Here is an 18,545-nt window from a genome sequence, read left to right as displayed (position 1 = left end):
TATTGTGGCATCTTTGTCGGGATTACATAAATGCCCATGTATGTATGTTTCAAATTCAATATGCTGACAAAATATAGAATACGAGGAATTGAACCGTCGTTCTATGCAGGAGAATTCAATACTTAAACTTTCGGGGCTCAAATGTTCCATAAAACAATTTTCATAGTATTGGATGTAATATAGTACAACAATTTTGAATATGCAATAATTGATAATATGGACTCGTTTTTTAATTAATTTCTACAATTGCCATTTTATAAAACAAGAAAAAAGAAAAAGTAAAAAAAAAAAAAAAATGATCAAACGATTATCGGCTTAAGAGTGTGTGACATCAAAGTGAAAAGATAGCATCACTTTAAAATTCGTTTTCGTAAAGCCTCTAGGATTTATAAATCTATGTAATTGGATTTAAAAAACATAATAATCGATCTCTGGATAAATCGTTCGAAAAATTCATGATAATAAATTTTCATTCTTTCATATGCGATGTGCCTTGTTATTGTCTAAGAAAATAGCCGGCTAGTGTAAAAGTGACGCTATTTAAAAAAATGTAGAAGATCAAAATACTTCTTCCAATGCACAGCATATAGCGTGTCATAACGATGCATATTTCATAAGTTTTTTTCTCATAATAATCTGTGAAATCTCGTGAATGTAATGGTGTGATAACTTGAAAAATTGTTTTTTATTCAATAGACTGTTTCTGTGCCTTCGTGGTTTGAAAGTCTTTTCTCCATGAATCTATATCTTGAATGATGGCTCGCGCAACGACATGTTCAGAATTAATCTTTCAACAACAAGCAGATCCTTTGTCATTTTACTTATATAAAATGTACATGTGTAAGAAACATTAGATGATATATCTGACGATTAGGAAATTTGGATCTTTCGTCTAAACTCTTATTTTTATCAGAATTTGAAGAAAAAGACAAATGAAGGAAAAAGAAGTTCTGCTTTTGCTTCAATTTAAATCGAAATCGTTGGACAATCGTGGCCTTTTTCGCAGTGAACACCGATCTATCTTTTCGCCAGGTGAAATGCACTCTTAGATTAGTTGTTCCCGCAACTGTTTTAGAAATTTCATTAACAATCACTGAGCAATGTGAATTGGTAACTTTGTTCTAATTGTAAACAAAACAGTACTGCCCCTAATACACACTGACTGAATGCACTGTTGTATATAAATTGTCACTGTTTATTATTTTTTTGTCTTTAATTTTTGTATTTCTCGGTTTTTTCGTGTTTTTTTTCTGTCAAAATTATACCATTTTTATATAATTTATTATGTAAACATGTATATTTGGTCTACAATTGAAAATAAATATTGCAAAAAATAAAAGTGATCAAAATTTTTGATTGACTTGAAATTCTTGTCCCTCGATACATTTTCTGAAACAGTTTTGGGGAAGATTTTATATACGTTTACTGTATTACATAATAGTTATATATACATATTTATTACGGCAACTAGTAATTAGTGCATTATTAGCTTTTATTTGATTTTTTTTTCCGTAGCTTGTTGCAATGTTATATCACATTTATTGCTGGAAATCATCCCCAATACTTAGTCGCAAATCGTGTAAATTATAGCTATTAGGAATTATTGAATACTTTCGCAGTCGTTGTTAAAACAGAAATTTAATTGAAGTTTAATGTCGAAATAAGGATTCTCTCATTTAATTAATTTAATATTCAAATATAACTGCTCGATTATCGGATACAAATTTCAGAATTCACTGTAGAAAATTGATGAAATTTCATTCAATTCGGGTCCTTGAATCCTTTCAACCTAACATTTTGAAACTATTTTCTACTTGCGTGGTAGACATAAGTTGACAAGTAAATATACAAATCTTATCCAGAAATAGACGGTAAATACAGTCAGATCAACGTACTTGAATACTAAGGTGTTTCAGAATCAAACCTTCTGCACATTGTAGAGACACGAAAGATTCAAATTTTCTTAGATTCATGAAAATTCTAAAAAGTTGGTTGACTCACAGTTTGCTACTTGAAATAAATAAACTCTTACGCATTATTCAGTACAACGAGTATATTATGGAAACGGTAAAAAATTTCACGAAGTAGGTATAGCCTATTTTTGGTGCCTGATTTTGGAAAAACAAATTTGTAAATAAAATTTTGAATGCAGAGTAGTAGAGTGTTACCAAGCATTGTGTGGGAATTTGTTCCAGCTAGGAAGCCGACCATAGCGACTCAGTTGCACAGCGAGCGGGAGAGAGAACGTGAACAACGCGATCGGGATCGGGAAAGAGAACGAGAACGAGAAAGAGAGCCAGATCGTGAACGAGAAAGGGAAAAAGAAAGAGAAAGAGAAAGAGAAAGAGAAAGAGAAAGAGAAAGAGAAAGAGAACGAGAGAGAGACAGAGACAGAGACAGGGAGCGAGATCGAGAGAGAGGAAATAATGTCAACAGTGGCCATCATGTTACGAGGAAAGAAGAACCGCCTCCCCAGCCCACCGATTCTACATCCCTTTATCACTCGAGACTCCCTTCTTTTCCCAGCCCCGCAGCGCCGCTCGGTCCTGCATCACTCAGCTCCGCATCAATCTGTTCCGTCAGTTCCACTCCCATGCCACCTCCACTGGGCTCAACATTACCTCCGCTAAATTTGGGACCTCCACCTATAAGTTCAGCGACTATAGGCCCACCTCCCCCAATCCCGTCAATATCATCAATGCCAACTATGCCCTCAATACCTTCCTTGGCTCCCAGCATTATTGGGCCACCGCCACCCCTCAGTCTGCCTCTAGCGCCAATAATTTCCATACCTTCCATACATTTGCCTTCCGCGCCGTCAAGTACCATTCATTCTAGTCAGCACATAAATACGATAGCGAGCGCTACTACAACCACAACAATGCATCATCAACGTACAAATCCTATTGGCTGCACCACAACAAGTTCGTCGTCTTTCGGCGGTACAGTAACTACTCATGCAACGCATATATTGACAACGCCGAGTGCCGTTCCGCCAACGTTGAACAATTTGGCAAACCAATCGCCCAGTATTCACAAATCTCCTCCTCCTCCTCCTCCTCCCCCCCTTTCAAATAATCATAGTTCTAGAAATAAAGATGTCCTGTCACAGCCGACTACGCCTCAGCCGGCGTTTGTCAGGCCTTTTGAGGACTCATTTCGCGCTACTTCGAAACCACAATTGAGACCGGTACTCAATAGTCATAATCAAAACGTTCCGAACCAAATCAACCATCAAGAGTCAGTAGTGACGTCATCGTCGTCGTCGTCCTCGTCGAGTTTGTGTTCAACGACCCAAGCGGTCACCACACAGTCAAACCAAGATGGTTCGCCGGAGAATGTCAGTAAGTCATTGACGTTATCTACGAATCATCAGCTCCCCTCCCAATCTATTCCATACGCGACTCCGCAGTTTCATCATCCTCACCTTTCCGTTTCTCATGTCCCTAGCTTGTATAAGCCCCCTCATTTCACCCCCCCTCCCACACATCATCATCATCAACAACAGCAACAACAACAACCACACCAACAGCAACATCATCCTTCTAATAAGTTAAATATTCCTAATGTAAGCATTAATCATAATACTACTACAAATATTAGTAATAATACGATTAGTACGAAACCGCAAACGCTGCACCATGTAAGCGAAGCAATGCCGACAACAGGCAACCTTCAGCGAACCGATGTCCAAATAAATATTAATAATAACTGTATTACTAATGATAAAACTTCTGCGAATGCTAATTACTACAATAATCATATTATGAGCGGATCGAAAGCCATTAGTCGGAATTACAAATGTAATTTAGAAAACGTCCAGAGAGATGTGCAGAAGAATTGTGCTGGAAATAATGAAAGAAACGAAAGCGATAGTCTATCGCGACATACACTGTTGAACCATAATCATTCAACGATTAATACATTGTTATCGGATAAACCTCCTGTACTTTCGCAGTCAACTTATGACCATAATAACAAAGGGCCTATTTTTCAACCCTTAAATTTAAATACAAATGATAAAGATTGTAAGTCTGATATCGATGTCAAACCCCAGATGGATCAAAGTACTATTATGTCCACATTACCATTTCAACCAGTTGTAAAGTTCAGTTTAAGTGATGTCGCGCAAAAACCAATTGGTACTACTCAATTGATGCAGAGTATTAAATCGGAGGAAGTTTTGCGCACCTGCCAGAATGTCTCAAATGTTCTTTTGCAAATACCAAAATATCAAGAAAAGTTATTGAATTTCTCAAATAATGAACTTAAATCTGCATTTTGCTTTACCGACAAGTGCAATAATGTGACTGAGATTTCCGTGAAGTGTGAATCGGCTGTGTTAAATGTGCCTGATCTCAGCAAGTCCTTAGTCAAGCACGAAGCTGTGAACGATAAATCATTCTTGATGCCTGAAAAACCGAAAGAGTTGACGTCGATGCTGGACCTTGCTGAAAAACGAAGGAAACGTAAACGGGAGAAAAGCATCGGAGTCAGCGTAAGCTCTGAGTCAGAAAGTGAAGAAGATGTCAAAGATTCGGATCTGTGGATTACCAAAGGGCCACCTTCTAAGCTTCAATGTCCTGCCAAGAAACTTTCCTTCCTTGCTATGTTTGGACTGACTACTCTCAGCACTAGAAATGGTAAGACAGTACCTCAATAGAATAAAAAAATCTACAATAATTGGATTTCAAAGCTAACTTTGCATCTAAAAACGTGTTCAAATAGTAAAGAATTTTATAATCTTATTTTGATATCTTGAGCTTGAAACGTATTACTTGTCTTCAATTATTTCAATTACGAGATAACAGAAAATAACATAAACAGAGAATAACAGAATGTGAATTTAAAAAATTTATTTACAGAATTGGAACTTTCCAAGGTGGAAAAACGATATAGGCTAAATCCGGAGCCACCTGATCCACCATTGGACTCTGAACCCATACTTGAATCTCTATTACCAATACCACGAGAACATCCTGATGTGCTTCTTCAAACTCCCGATTTTGTAGGCAAAGCTGGGTTCCTCAATATTCTCGGCCTTGATGTTATGCCTCCAACCAAGAGAGATGGTAATACACTTTTCATCTTTTTTTTTGCATTTGAACTAGAAGAACATACGATGATAGTTTATTACTCCCTTGAGCACTGTCATCATACACATTAGCATCATTGGTAAAGCGTAAGAAACTAAATACTTTTCGTTAAATGAAAAATCAGAGTCGTATCTTCAACGAAATAATAAAACATACGATTAAGAATCAGAATTATTTTATTTGTTTCGCGTTAACACCAATGTGTAAAATATTACAGAAGCGGAAGTGAGCTGGCAGTATATTCTCAAGGATCGGAAAAAACGCAAAAGTGTTAACACAGTAACAGCTTACTGCGAAAGAATTGCCAGAGTTTATTCAAGAAATCCACCGTTGTTACCAAGACCACCCCAAAAGATGCGACTGCTGGACAGAGTGAAACCGAAACATTTACCAGAGCGACCACTACCATTACCACCTTTGGTTCCAAATATTGTACCAAGGTTTCACTCTGTCCTACCCACACCTGGAGAGAATGGTGTTAAGCAGCATTGCAAAATACCAGAGATTTGTCAGGCTGATGATTCGATTGATGATAAAGATGAGAAGGATAAGTCCAGGTGGAATGGTATCGAAGATATCATGATCGCATACGTGGAATATTCTAAAGGTCAGTAATTATTATCCACATCGATCAACTTAAATTTTAGAATCAGTGCGAATGTGAATGATTGAAATACATTATATGAAAAATGCATACGACGTTGTCAACGTGAGTGAATATATTTTTCTAATTGATTCAACTTTCCTTTTTTTTTTTGTAGAAAAATCGTTGGAAAGAACAGTCTTAGCTGCACAAACGGCGAAACTAGCAGCACGGTCAAATAATCTGAGGTCAGAAGCAATCCAACTAGAAAGAAAAAGTTACGATTTATTGTCCAATTACTCCGCCCTTGAGATAGAGAGGCGATGTCTCAGCGAGAAGATAGAAAGAATTAACTCTCTTTTGAGAACCCTGAGGTAGCAATACCCGACGCACAACACGGAAACTCATTCATCTGTGATATTATCGACGGGTTAAGAGAGCCGTTGGTATTTAAATATTTGAAACGAAAAACAATTTTTAAACAATTTTAGATAAGTAAATGTAAGATTACATTGACCAAATGTACAGCATTTTTTTTTTAGTCTTTTATCACAGTTTACTTTATTTGTAATGAATTGAAGCTATACTTGTAATTTTTCTAGAACCAGAAATCTTAGTTATTCGATATTTAGGCATTCTTTTACATAGCGATTGTTACATGGAGTTGAAACGTGTCTTAACCATTTCTAAAACAACTCGTTAGAAGGGTCTGAGTAGTAAATGCTATTTGAAAGACAGGTTAAATATTGTATATGAAATCAGAGGGGACTAGTATTTAAAGTGTTGTAAGTAATCATATCAGTATGATACGAACGTGTGAAAATGAAGTGTAAAGAAAACGAATCAAAATACAAATTTCTCTTCAATTAATAAGGAAGTTTTAGTATTTCATAATTTTTACTGACGGCTCTTTAACCCAAGGTATAAGATAAATAATTATAATTTGTATAATATTTTATTGAATATAGAGAGAACACTCATGTAACTTATTTTATTCTCTGTAATGTGGACTTTAATATTTAAATATTGAAAAGATATTCTATCACATGATTCGCATGTTTACTGATTAGTAAGATGTGTATTGATAAGATAATAAACATAGAAGAGAAGGATCTCAATTTAATCACTACAAAAATGAAGATAACTAATTTAAAAAAAAGTAGAATATCTTTTATATTGAAGTAAAATTGTTTGTCGATCACTCGCCATTCGATGAACCTGCGAAAGATACTTTTAATTTGTTGACAGCACACCAGTGTCTTTTCGAAACGATCACTTTTTGTGCTTCAACATCTTCCATATGTTGTTGAAACGCTCATACATATTTGAAATTCGAATAATTTTTCGAACACATATGCATGGCAATTTGCATAAACTGAAGACTCGACCATTGAATAACAATAATAAGAAGACTCCTTCAATTCTATGTTGAATACTTACAATAATAATACGTAACGTCTGCAATGGCCAGTGAATTTCAAAGAAGTGAAAAACGATGTCGAGGTACTTAACAGAAAAAAAAGATTATAAAGAAACAATGACTTGACTTTTAACATAAAATTGCGTGAGTACATTCCATGAAAATGCTTGTTACCCGCTAAACCTTTAACATTCCATATATTGAACGGACCTTGAAAAAATATGAGTAAACGTGAAATAACTTTTATTTAATATCATCCATTTTTTGGCAGACCGTAATTAATATACCTTACCTGGGTCCTATTGAATTTTTTTTTCTTGTTTTCATATTTCCGAATAATTTGACGTACTAGTTCATATCTCTCATTGTGCTCTCTAAATTGGTTATCCCCTTGCTCCGTATAATGTAGCATCATATCTAACCGCCTTCCCTATTATAACCCGCAAATCAATTTTGTCTGTGTTTTCAACGTTTTGTTCATTGAGTGCCTACATTTGTAAATATCATTATTTTTATGTATTGTGTAATATTAAGGCGTCTGTAGAAATCTGCAGGTACCATTCTGGCCAGAACAAAAGCCTAAAAGTAAACTGTTCGAAAACACTTTGTCTGCCTCCTTTATCTCCCTTTTATTAAAAGTTAATCTTAAACTATTACAGTAGTCTTTGAAATTATCTTATAAATTCCTTTGAGAAGAAATCAGTCGAGAAGATAATTCACTGTACGTAATATGTATATCTTCGGTCGACGGTAAATGTAGTGAGATTTTTAAAAACCTTGCAATTGCCATAATTAAAGCATAAATGATATGTATGCATAAATACAAAAAAGCTTTTTCAAGTGGTGCGTTTTATTTGCGAGCTTCGTAAAAATAGGAGAGGACCAGGACGGCGTTTGATTGGTGCAATTCTAGAAACCAACCAATGAGGTAACGTTTCCTACTCTTTTGTTTTCAAAGTATGCAGTGCTGCTATCCGTCGAAATGAAATAGTACTAATTTCACAGCCTTCCGTGTCAAAAATTTTTCCCGCGCAAACGAGCGCTATCAAGACAGTGGGCGCCAAAATACGTGACATCCGACATCATTTGCTGTTCGGCAACGGTAGCCAGAGGTTGCTTTTGTGATTAGTCTTTCTGTCCGTGTAGAATCAATCTCGAAATATGTCCGGACGTGGTAAAGGAGGTGAGTAGCATCAAAGCTTCTCAGAATAATTGGCCACATTTTCGCACAACAGGGCGTATTAAAAGTTTCTTATTGATTTTTAAAGGCAAGACCAAGGGAAAGGCGAAGACTCGCAGCAGCAGGGCTGGGCTCCAATTTCCCGTAGGTCGTATTCACCGGCTCCTGAGGAAAGGAAATTACGCCGAACGCGTCGGAGCCGGTGCTCCGGTTTACCTAGCTGCGGTCATGGAATATTTGGCAGCCGAAGTTCTCGAGTTGGCTGGAAACGCTGCGAGAGACAACAAGAAGACGAGGTTAGTCCTAACTGCACCCTTATTTTCACAACCATAATACTATAGTTCAGAAATACAGACAACCCACAGATTGCTCCTTCATTTTCTCACTCATTTCAATTCTTCCACTGTACAATATTAGAAATCTAAGCCGAAGTAAGTATAATATATTTCTTAAGGAATTTGTCTCGATATTATCTCGTGCCATTTTTTTTCTCTGTTTCGGTACAATCATTTGTCTCCTACGAAAATACATTGAATTACTATCAGTGCGTTGAATATACATTGTACACATAACATGAAGAACCTCTTTGAACTTGATCCTCATAACACCACAGTGTGTAATAATTCGTGTGACAAAGCTGATGTACATGTGTATGTGAACATGGCTGAACACTTCCATCCCAGGCTAATGCTAAGAAACTTGTTTTTGCACCAACCAAATTTGCTCTTCCCCTCCTCCCGAATCACATATAACAGACACATTCAGAGATTCTATAACAATCAATGAAGATGAAGCTAGCAGCCAAAGGTGTTAAACTTTTTGGAGATAGAAAAACGCGGTTTAGTTTTATTCTCATAATTTTATAAAAGTATTGGGGAATCAAAGTATTTCATAAAATTTTGATTTTCGGTCTTTATTATCACAATAAAATGAACATTAGAACGTTTGACTGCCAATTCCGGCTGCTAGCTTCAGCCTTGCTGACAATCCATACGTTTTCTGAATGAAATATTCCATTCGGAAAAATAGAATCTGATTTCATGTAACTGAATTATATATAAAAACAAATGTTTGAAACAGCCTGCAGTCACAATACAACATTTACTTCAGGAATTCTGATTTATTGACCACGTTTGTATTTTATTTTACAGAATAATCCCGCGTCACCTTCAACTAGCCATTCGTAATGACGAAGAATTGAACAAACTGCTTTCCGGAGTGACTATTGCACAGGGTGGAGTTCTGCCCAACATCCAGGCAGTTTTATTGCCAAAAAAGACTGGAAGTAGCAGTGGATCTGGCAAGGGAGACAAGGCCTCTCAAGAATACTAAATTAAGATACTACATTAGTGCCAGCGCAAACCTACATTTCACTTTATAAAACCCAACAATTCAATGCAACACATTTTTTTATGTTGATTCAAAATTCGCAAGATCAGATGTGTAAAAGCAGAGGAAAAGTTGCAAGTGGAATCAGATTTGTTTCTTTTTTTCAATATTGAATAAGTGTTTGTTTGATGCTTATGTTTGATGGCATCCTCCGTTTTTCAACATGTTTTTTATATTTATGTATTAATTTCTGCCATTGTATTATTTCTTGAATTTTTTGTTTCAATTTTGATAAGCGAGTAGATCAAAGGTGATAAACAATAAACGGCCTGCAGCCTTATCATAACAATACTAACTTTTATTGACCTGATAACTGATCCCACAGTCCGACGAATTAGCGGGAACATTCCGTGAAAATTGTATCTATTTGTACGTAAACAATATCTTAATATGAAGCAACATCCCAAACGAAAATGACAAGCGGGTTCAACGATTGTGTACTATTTGCGATTTTTCTTGTCACTTTTTTTCTCTTACCGCAACATCAGTGGCCTAGTTGATTCTAACAATTTGGCGTATAGACTATATTCAGAAAAAAGTATTTTGATTATAATAACATCAACAAGCACGCAGCTTATATTCTCGTATTTGTCATTATTATTCGACGTGTGTGGCACAAAATTTCCGAAACGAGCGGAATCAGGCTTGATCAGCATAAATCGTCATACAACTGAATAAAGAATTAATTTACAATCAGATTCATACTTCAAATTGATCAAAACCTTCTTCTGTCGGCTTGAATCCCCAAAATTGTAACTTTTGGTTAACTTTTGGTTGGGATTGTAGAAATCGTTCAACAAACGTGTGGTACGCGGGTTTCGGAATAATAAGAATAACTAATAACAGTCCGCATTATTATACAGCCGACAATATCTAACTACATCCGAAACCAAAGTACAATTTTTCATTGTTACAATCATCGGTAAATTTTGTGCAAAAAATTTATCCTGACAAGAGAAAGATAAGTAAAGCTACTTCCGCCTCCGCTACCAGACCGCTCTAGTGGTTCGTGGCTTTTCACTGTATACCGAAGTGTCCGTGTGACATGACATATGATTTTTCAATCAGAGTCCGTTAGCAATATTATATCTAGCCACTAATTGTACGGTTGAAAATTCAGCGATGTCGTCGTCAGAGGTGTCGATGCTCGTAGATATGGGTTTTAGCCAGGCAAAGGCGTGAGTATTGACGGAAAAAAGTCATCTCGCGGTTCCTAACCTCTTTGGAAAAAGCCGGAATCATTTTTGTATATTCTAGATACCCTAGCACCCTCAGCTTAGTAATCATTGTATTTTGCGTTCATGTGTTTTCTGTATTTGTTTTTCAGCGAACGAGCCCTACAAATTACCGGAAACAAAGGTGTCGAACCGGCTATGGAATGGTACGAATGAAAAATTATTTGTCTTCATCTCACTAATAAATATTGCGAATTTTTGTAGGTTGCTTGCTCATTCCGATGAAGCCGAACCTTGCCCTACGCCCGTAGTTGAAAATCCTGTCAGTATGCACGCACCAACAACTGAATCTCCACAGGAAAGTGTCGCTGGTGCAAGTAACGAAGATGCATCGGCAGCTATTGCCAAGTCCATTAAATGCGATGTGTGAGTATTTGTGATTACCTAAACTATTACTTTCGTGCATCATAAAGTCTGTTTAGTTTCGATCTCCTCATCTTATCAAGAATGCACAATACAAAAGATTCATTAGAAAAGAGTTCCTTTGATCAATCGTACTTCAGGTCACTTTATACTTAACGAAGATGTAAAGGAATTTTTTTACAGATGTGGAAAACTGTTCAAATCTAATTTAGAGGTGGAATTTCATGCTACAAAATCAGGACATGACAGTTTCTCTGAGAGCTCGGAAGAGAAAAAGCCACTGACGGAGGAGGAGAAGAAGGAGCAATTGAGGTTGTTGGAAGAAAAAATGAGACAAAAAAGAAAAGAGCGAGAGGAACAGGAAAAGAAGGAAGCATTTGAAAAGGAGAAATTGAGGATACGCTCCGGCAAAGAGATGGTCGAAGCTAAGAAAAAGTAAGTATCTTTAGTTTGTTTATTATAGGTAGAATGTGGCAAAAACCTCATGTGAAAGAACTGTTTCTCATTTAATATAACAGAAATTGAATTAGTTCTAATGACTTTGGTCTTACCAGAAAACCGCTCAATATTATCGACTTGAATTGGATTTAATTGCAATTAGTTTGGAATTGCATCAACATTGAATTGTTAATTCCCGTGACGGTGCTTTATTATTTAACAGGCTTGAAGACTTGGAAATGAAGAAACTATTAGAGCAAAGGAAAAGAGAAAAAGAAGAGGAGAAATTAGCAAAGCAGAGAGTCAGGGAGCAAATCGAAGCTGACAAAGCAGCAAGGCGAGCTAGAGCTGCCTCTGAAGCTGGACGCGTCACCGTGTCCCCTGTAGCTTCGGTTGCTGCACCAACCCTCGCATCAACTGGTCCAAAGAGAAATTATAGCGAAACGAAATTGCAGGTGATTGATACACTGATACCCTCTGTGGCTTGTTTGAAACTAGAAGCATATTAAACAACATTATATACTATTCGTGAAACAAGTTACTGATTGAAATGCAGCTCGAATTATATCTTTTAGATCAGGCTAACGAACGGTCAGGCATTGACACAGACCTTTGGATCCAAGGAACAACTTTCTGCTGTACGACTGTATATTGAAATGAATAGAACTGATGGTTCGGGGTTGTTTAATTTAATGACTACGTTTCCTCGGAAAATTTTTACTGAGGACGATTATGAAAAACCGTTGGACATTTTAGGTAAGTGAATCTTTGCATGGAAAGCTAGTACCACGTTTTGCACATTGTTACCAATTAAGTATTGAATTATTTTTAGGTCTGGTACCGACAGCTGTTGTGATAGTACAGAAGAAAACGGAATTACAGTAGCAAAAATTAGTGTCTTAATCGATTTACAAACTGCGTGACGCAGTTATAATTTTATGAACATTAATACTAACGATATAAAATAATGTAAATTAAAGCACTTTAATACTATAAAATTGTTATTCATTTATAGACCATTATTTGTAACGTTGCTGTAATGTGTGCATTCTGTAACTGTATTTTCATTTGCCACATCAATCAATTTCGAATCTCTTGTAATAACATATCGGCATATGATAACACGTTTCGATTGTTTGTTCACCAAACAGCTCTTTGGGTACTTAAAAAATTGCATACAATTAATCGAGTAAAATTTTTCTTTATTCAAAAATGTATAATTTTTCTAAAAAAAAAGGATGTATTATGCTTTTATCAGGCACTGGTTTCCTGTCACAAAACTTGACATTCAAACATCGTAATTTCTTCTAGTTACGTTACAATACATAAGTTTCTAGATATACCTTGGGTTGCTGTATAACGGCAATAGACAAAATTACGCTCATAATATTATACAATTTTTGATTCACCTAGTTTGAACATTTTGATTACTATTTTACTAATATAACATTGTAATTGGATGGAACTGCGCTAGGATAATTTACTGGCTTCTTCCGATTACAGTTTGAAGGAAAGTCAACGATGTTGTCACAATCAGTCAGCTTCAAGCCTTTATCCAGGCAAATCCGTATTTCGAATATGTAAGATTCATGCGTTTTCTACAATGTAATAATATAATATATGTAGAAATGATATTAGTTGAGACACAATTTTCGACTATCATGTCGAGTAAGAATGTAGAGATATCGGTATTCCAATAATTATATAGCTGTCAAAAAAAAATTTTAATATTTAAAAACAGAATATTGCCGTGTATTTTGACGATAATATAAAAAATCAACAATGGCACAAAACAATGAATGAAATTAATATTAATGAAAAAGTCTCACCGGACTCGTGATACACTCGACCTCGATAGTTTTTCCTAAAATTTTTTCCACACCACTAATGATTTGCTCTACGGGATAAGCTTGACCAGTGAATATTCCTGCCTTGGCAAGCACGTGAGTCATGTCATATTCTTTCAACAGATCCAATCCTTTTTGAAAATATTTCAGTTCTGTATTCAAAGGATCAAGGACGGATGCACAGGTACCATGTTTGTCCCACTCGTGTTTCCAGAATGAAAAATGTGGTGTACCATCTTCAATGTTTATCCATTTCTCATCTAACTGATGGACTATTGGCATTAAAGCAGACTCATTAAAACGCTGTGTCTTGTTGCAAAATGCTGGGCCAATTTTGTGGAACTGAGTAGGCCAAACTCCGTGAATTGTCCACTCCTCCTGCCTTGGTAAAAAGCAACGATGAGATGGAACCTTTTCTTTCCAATGGGAGCAAACAGTCTCTGGCCAATGTTGCGTGAAAATGAGCAAATCAAAATTTTCTCCTGCCGATGTTGCTTGGTTAGAGTTGGGTTGCGAACTAAACAAATTCACTGTTTGTAATTGCCACACAAAGAATACGCTTTTTTATGACCAGCCTTGTTGTTTGATTAGCTGTTTAAGTCGATATCAAGTAATTGTGATTCTTATACCTGTGAACTTGCGTTACGAATTGAACTTTTCTTTATGATCAGAATTGAATTAAGGAAGCTAAAAACTGACACTATCTGTAAAGTTACTTAAACCGCATACAGAACATTCTTAGTTGTGATCTCGTTGGACATGTTATTTTATTAGGTGTTTAAAAATATGCTTATAATCAAAGATCAAGCAATTATATCAACAAGAGATTATCTACTTTCCCCTGTGATAAACTGTGGAATATGTTTAACTTAATTTATGTGCAAGTATAGGTTTGTATAAAATATATGACTCATTATTGTAGCAATTTCCCCTCATGATGACCGTGCGGGTGATGTTAACGCCTTTTGCTGTAATCTGATGTCAGTCAGGAAAACAAACACTTACAGGCACTATATTACATTCGTTTATAAAATATTTGCAAACATGTTGAAGCAAGCATTTTCTGCAGTGCGGAAAATAGGACTTGAAAACACTTGCATGTTGCCTGTGTCAGTTTTTACCGAACGCTATCTCTTTTAGGAACAAAAGTTAGACTACTGGCAGTATGTTTCAAAGCACATCCTAGATTGATACACATACTACCATAAAATCCCTGCAACGAATGCAGCTAGACAATTAATAATGGCACAAGTAGACACAAAAATCAAAAAAATTTAGTCAATGCTGTCAACTTGTAGTTAAAAGTTATTGAAATAAATAATACAACTTAAATTTTGGCTTACCGACAATATGTAACATGGAGATATACCGTTAGTAAGAAATAAATTGCCGAAAAGTTGAAAGAGAATAACATCTTTGTGTAGGATTTTGTGATAATTGAAACTAAAATAAATTCTGGTATTGCTTCTTAAACTCCGTCCGGCAGCTAGCTCCTCTGACACACCTCGTTAGTGCTACAGTTGGTTGAATCAGCTGCTGCCAAGAGCTTTGCCACCAACGATTCCCTCTCTCCGTTTGGCAGACTTCGTCACCGCTGTAGTCGCGTTCTACTTTCCGGCTATTGTCATACAAAAATCTGCCAAGTCGGACTTAGAACTGGGAGCCATCCTTAGCGAGTTGTTACGTGGCATTGCAATTGTGTCTAATAATGTTTAAAATAGGTGATTCTACGGCTCCAGCTACGGTCGAACGTCGGGCGTCGGTAAAATCGGTTTGGTTTCAGAGGTATTAGACAGCTTTGATTTTGATGACTGCTGTTGACCGTCAATAAGGGTTATCTACTTGGTGTCTTTGCAATTCTGCAGAAATTTAAAAATAAAACTTCTTGAATATTGTAGGACCAAGAGCGGAGAAAATCTGTAAAATATACCGAAAAATTTCCCATTTTTTGGGATAACTTTCGATCCGCTGTTCGTAGAGTGACATACATACACATTGGTATATTGCTCTATGTAATAATATAATCGAGTATATACGTGTGTATGTGTGTACATACATACATACATCTGCATGCATCCTGAGGAAATAGGAGCCTTCAGCAGCGCTGCAATGATTAACGGTGCTACAGGTTACTAGCTTCCGTCTACCTAGTGATCCCAACGGTCCAAGTTTCCCTACTAGCAGATCGTGTATTTGTATCTTGAACATTTGTATAATCCATGGACCGTTCAAATATACTGCCATGCTGAGAGATAAGTGAAAATTCAAAACAAACCACCGTAGAGGTGTGTTCTGGCAGGTGAGTTGATAGCAGTCTGTCTTCCGTCGATACATCGCAATAACGTTATTCACAATATTGTCTAGACAAGCATTTGTAGATTTTACATATAATGAAATGCAATCGCTAGTTGATAATAAATTATTCTCCTACCTGGACACTGCTCAATAATTTCCATTCAATCAGTTGATAACTTTAACCATTGTAACCAAAAAGATTGTAATTGCAGAGGTGATTTCTAAATTGCAGTACACTTAAATCTGTAATGATTCGAGACATGAAAAAGAGCCTCATACTATTATATTCACTATTGTGCTTCTCTGTACGCAGGTCGAAGACTGATCGGCGACATTTGACAAGTATATTGTTGACTGCTACGTCAACATATGCTTTACCGTCAGAATTAGAGAAGCAGAACACGTACAAATGTTGCCACCATCGGGCACCAACATAGATTTCGACATTATACCATCATCCCAGTCTTCGTCAGAATCTTCTGATGAATTCCCCGCTCAAAGACCAATACCTCCTGGTTGGTAAAACATCCACTGACTAATGTCAATCACTAAGATTTTATAACAATGAAAATATTTGTTTCATTTCCAGCTGTCTTGAGACCAGCTCCGAATGAAGCACTTGAATTTACCCCCTTAGACAATGTTGATCATTTCTGTCATTTCTTGGGACACCGTTTAAGAGTCTTGGATGCACGTACATGTTTCCAGCTGCAGATCAAAATGCTCCAACTTATCTATGACGCCGAATTCCATGAACCCTGATATGAGATTCATCCTTACGTTGTCACCGACAGCTACGAAACATAGTCAGCGGATCACTTCTGCAGATCTGATGTAGGTCTCAACTATAATAATGTTCCAAAGGAGCCAAAAGTACCTGTGTTACCATTAAAGTTAGGTTAATCGCTCAACAAGTTATCTATACAGCAGAGTTCTTAAATTGAATTCAATTGCACATGTTTTATACTTCATAGCATAAACTTGTCCCAGTCTAATATTTAATTAATCAATTGTGCAACGCTTAATATATACACTTTCTTAGCTTAACCTGGAGTGGGTGCTAGCATTCCTCTAACTAAGTTTTAAACAACGTAATGTATCATCAGCTGCGTATTAGTCCTGAGTAGAGACGCTAAAATTTCTCATCGGACTGCATCGATAATCAAAAAGTTTTCAAATGTATTCAAAAAGCTTATACCTATCTAATTTAATTCCCGATTTAACTAAAAATATTCATCTTTTCATCTGTATAATTACTTTGGTCTTACTGAGTCAAGTGTTCACAACTATTGTTAAGCAGTACACGATAACATGTATATTTGTACTCGAAATAGATGTGAGACTGATCTTAGATACGTACATAATTTATACACCTTATTATGTATGATGTAAGATCTACAATGCCCGTGATCAAATAAACACTTTCCAGATACTTTTGAAATAAAAATTCTGAAGCCAAAGCAAAATCAATTTAGAAGCGTACAGTCATTTTTACGCTAGTGCGAGTTTTTTTTATGTATACATGCACCATATCTACACCTCCACTGTTACTGATTCAACTGATATTGCTTTATTCCTTGTATTCGTAATTTGTATTCTCTGCAGACTTATCATGTGGTGACTAATGATTAAGCTTGCAACTTCGATATAAACGTGCATAAAATAAATAAATAGCGTGGATATAAGTTTTTATAAGTTTTGTAATAAGTATTCTACTCAGGCACTAATGTTAATTTGATTATAGGCATGTAAAATATCACGCGTTGAAGATTACCAAAAAATAAACATTATTTTTCTACGAAAAAAACTTGACATCTCAATCATATGGACGCAACTGAATGGAACTGGTCATTTCCTGAGACTTGACGCCTGCGAGTATGGCGTTGCCAAACTATAATTATTACTGGGATGATTTATACCACCTCGACAACTGTAATTAATAATGTAATTAGAAATTCTGCCCCGTTCACAGTTACTTTTTATCATTATCGGATGTGGAAGATCTTTTCTTAGCTGCAATTACAGAAAAAGTTACATAACAGACAATCCCTGTTTCATCATTATTTTTTCTTGCTTATCTCTTTTCCTTGTTTATGAAGTAAAGCGTCCTATCATCGATTGAACTTTCATGAAAAATGTCGGCTTAAATTTGGTACTTAATCAGCATTCACTTTAGCTGTCAAATTGAGTGAAATTACGTAGCCTTGAGTTTGAGGTCAAATTAATTCATCTGAATTCACTCTGGAATGAGACAGGGCGTAATTGCAGGGTCAGCGTTCATTAAACGCGAGTCGCAATACATAGTCCGCATTCTACATTACCATATGAAATACTCCTCTTTGTGACTGTTGCAATTGAAGTGCATATGTACTTAATCGAGTACTCATACGATAACAGTCAAGTTGTGAAACAAAGTGATTAATACAGCTAACTATTAAATTGTTATGGGGTGAGAATTATATATTATCCGGAATAGAGGAACGGACGTCCTACGGATTATTTAGGACTGAATAGAACGATACCAAAGGGCTAGCTGCAGAAATCAGGTCATAGCGAGTTATCTAGCATATCCGGCATTTCGATATACCGGTTCGAAATGTATGGCAGTAGCGTACCAGCCAGTTAATGGAAAAATACTGCGTATTTTTATTCTCGTTCCATTTTTGTTTATTGCAACTACGACGTCCGAGAAAACAATT

At 36.1% G+C, this 18,545-nt stretch overlaps 4 protein-coding genes across 6 annotated transcripts in view; 3 read left to right on the top strand and 1 right to left on the bottom strand.

Annotated features, from left to right (window-relative positions):
• Positions 1-7,703, top strand: part of LOC124407332 — a 70,565-nt gene extending 62,862 nt beyond the window's left edge. The window contains exons 13-17 of one of the 2 annotated variants that reach the window (XM_046883371.1): positions 2,196-2,322; positions 2,353-4,643; positions 4,866-5,072; positions 5,314-5,703; positions 5,858-7,703. In XM_046883371.1, the coding sequence (XP_046739327.1) occupies positions 2,196-2,322; positions 2,353-4,643; positions 4,866-5,072; positions 5,314-5,703; positions 5,858-6,057 (3,215 nt within the window). In that variant the 3' untranslated portion in view covers positions 6,058-7,703. Of the gene's footprint in view, positions 1-2,195; positions 4,644-4,865; positions 5,073-5,313; positions 5,704-5,857 lie in introns of both variants that reach the window. The other variant, XM_046883370.1, reaches the window with a different exon arrangement.
• A 419-nt stretch (positions 7,704-8,122) lies between these two features.
• LOC124407334 (histone H2A-like) lies at positions 8,123-9,954 on the top strand. Its single transcript, XM_046883374.1, has 3 exons — positions 8,123-8,282; positions 8,368-8,575; positions 9,431-9,954. Exons 1-3 carry the CDS (start codon positions 8,261-8,263, stop codon positions 9,609-9,611), a joined length of 411 nt encoding a protein of 136 aa, XP_046739330.1. The 5' UTR covers positions 8,123-8,260; the 3' UTR covers positions 9,612-9,954.
• Positions 9,955-10,662: 708 nt separating this feature from the next.
• LOC124406980 (UBX domain-containing protein 1) lies at positions 10,663-13,859 on the top strand. 2 transcript variants are annotated; one of them, XR_006929274.1, is made up of 7 exons: positions 10,663-10,846; positions 10,996-11,049; positions 11,108-11,269; positions 11,450-11,701; positions 11,928-12,159; positions 12,261-12,460; positions 12,537-13,859. XR_006929274.1 is itself a non-coding variant. In XM_046882727.1 (7 exons), exons 1-7 carry the CDS (start codon positions 10,791-10,793, stop codon positions 12,587-12,589), a joined length of 990 nt encoding a protein of 329 aa, XP_046738683.1. In that variant the 5' UTR covers positions 10,663-10,790; the 3' UTR covers positions 12,590-13,859. The 2 variants fall into 2 exon arrangements, 1 of the variants encoding a protein (XP_046738683.1); XM_046882727.1 differs by having other exon boundaries at positions 12,280-12,460.
• On the bottom strand, positions 13,093-15,153 carry LOC124406981 (ribonuclease Oy). The gene is made up of 3 exons (XM_046882729.1): positions 14,895-15,153; positions 13,534-14,068; positions 13,093-13,302 (listed from the first exon to the last, which is right to left on the bottom strand). Exons 1-3 carry the CDS (start codon positions 14,963-14,965, stop codon positions 13,135-13,137), a joined length of 774 nt encoding a protein of 257 aa, XP_046738685.1. The 5' UTR covers positions 14,966-15,153; the 3' UTR covers positions 13,093-13,134.
• Positions 15,154-18,545: the final 3,392 nt, after the last annotated feature.

Source organism: Diprion similis, chromosome 6 (assembly GCF_021155765.1).
Source record: "Diprion similis isolate iyDipSimi1 chromosome 6, iyDipSimi1.1, whole genome shotgun sequence".
NCBI lineage: Eukaryota > Metazoa > Arthropoda > Insecta > Hymenoptera > Diprionidae > Diprion > Diprion similis.
The sequence above is the reverse complement of the archived record's forward strand: the minus strand, read 5'-3'. Positions and strand labels throughout refer to the sequence as shown.

Coding starts and splice junctions, on each gene's coding strand:
- LOC124407334 (XM_046883374.1), top strand. CDS start 8,261: ATGTCCGGACGTGGTAAAGGAG. Junction 8,283..8,367: donor GTCCGGACGTGGTAAAGGAG/GTGAGTAGCATC, acceptor TGATTTTTAAAG/GCAAGACCAAGGGAAAGGCG. Junction 8,576..9,430: donor AGAGACAACAAGAAGACGAG/GTTAGTCCTAAC, acceptor TTTATTTTACAG/AATAATCCCGCGTCACCTTC.
- LOC124406980 (XM_046882727.1), top strand. CDS start 10,791: ATGTCGTCGTCAGAGGTGTCGATGCTCGTAGATATGGGTTTTAGCCAG. Junction 10,847..10,995: donor GGTTTTAGCCAGGCAAAGGC/GTGAGTATTGAC, acceptor TTTGTTTTTCAG/CGAACGAGCCCTACAAATTA. Junction 12,461..12,536: donor AAAACCGTTGGACATTTTAG/GTAAGTGAATCT, acceptor AATTATTTTTAG/GTCTGGTACCGACAGCTGTT.
- LOC124406981 (XM_046882729.1), bottom strand. CDS start 14,965: ATGTTATTCTCTTTCAACTTTTCGGCAATTTATTTCTTACTAACGGTA. Junction 14,069..14,894: donor CTCCATGTTACATATTGTCG/GTAAGCCAAAAT, acceptor GAATTTGTTTAG/TTCGCAACCCAACTCTAACC. Junction 13,303..13,533: donor TCGAGTGTATCACGAGTCCG/GTGAGACTTTTT, acceptor ATTACATTGTAG/AAAACGCATGAATCTTACAT.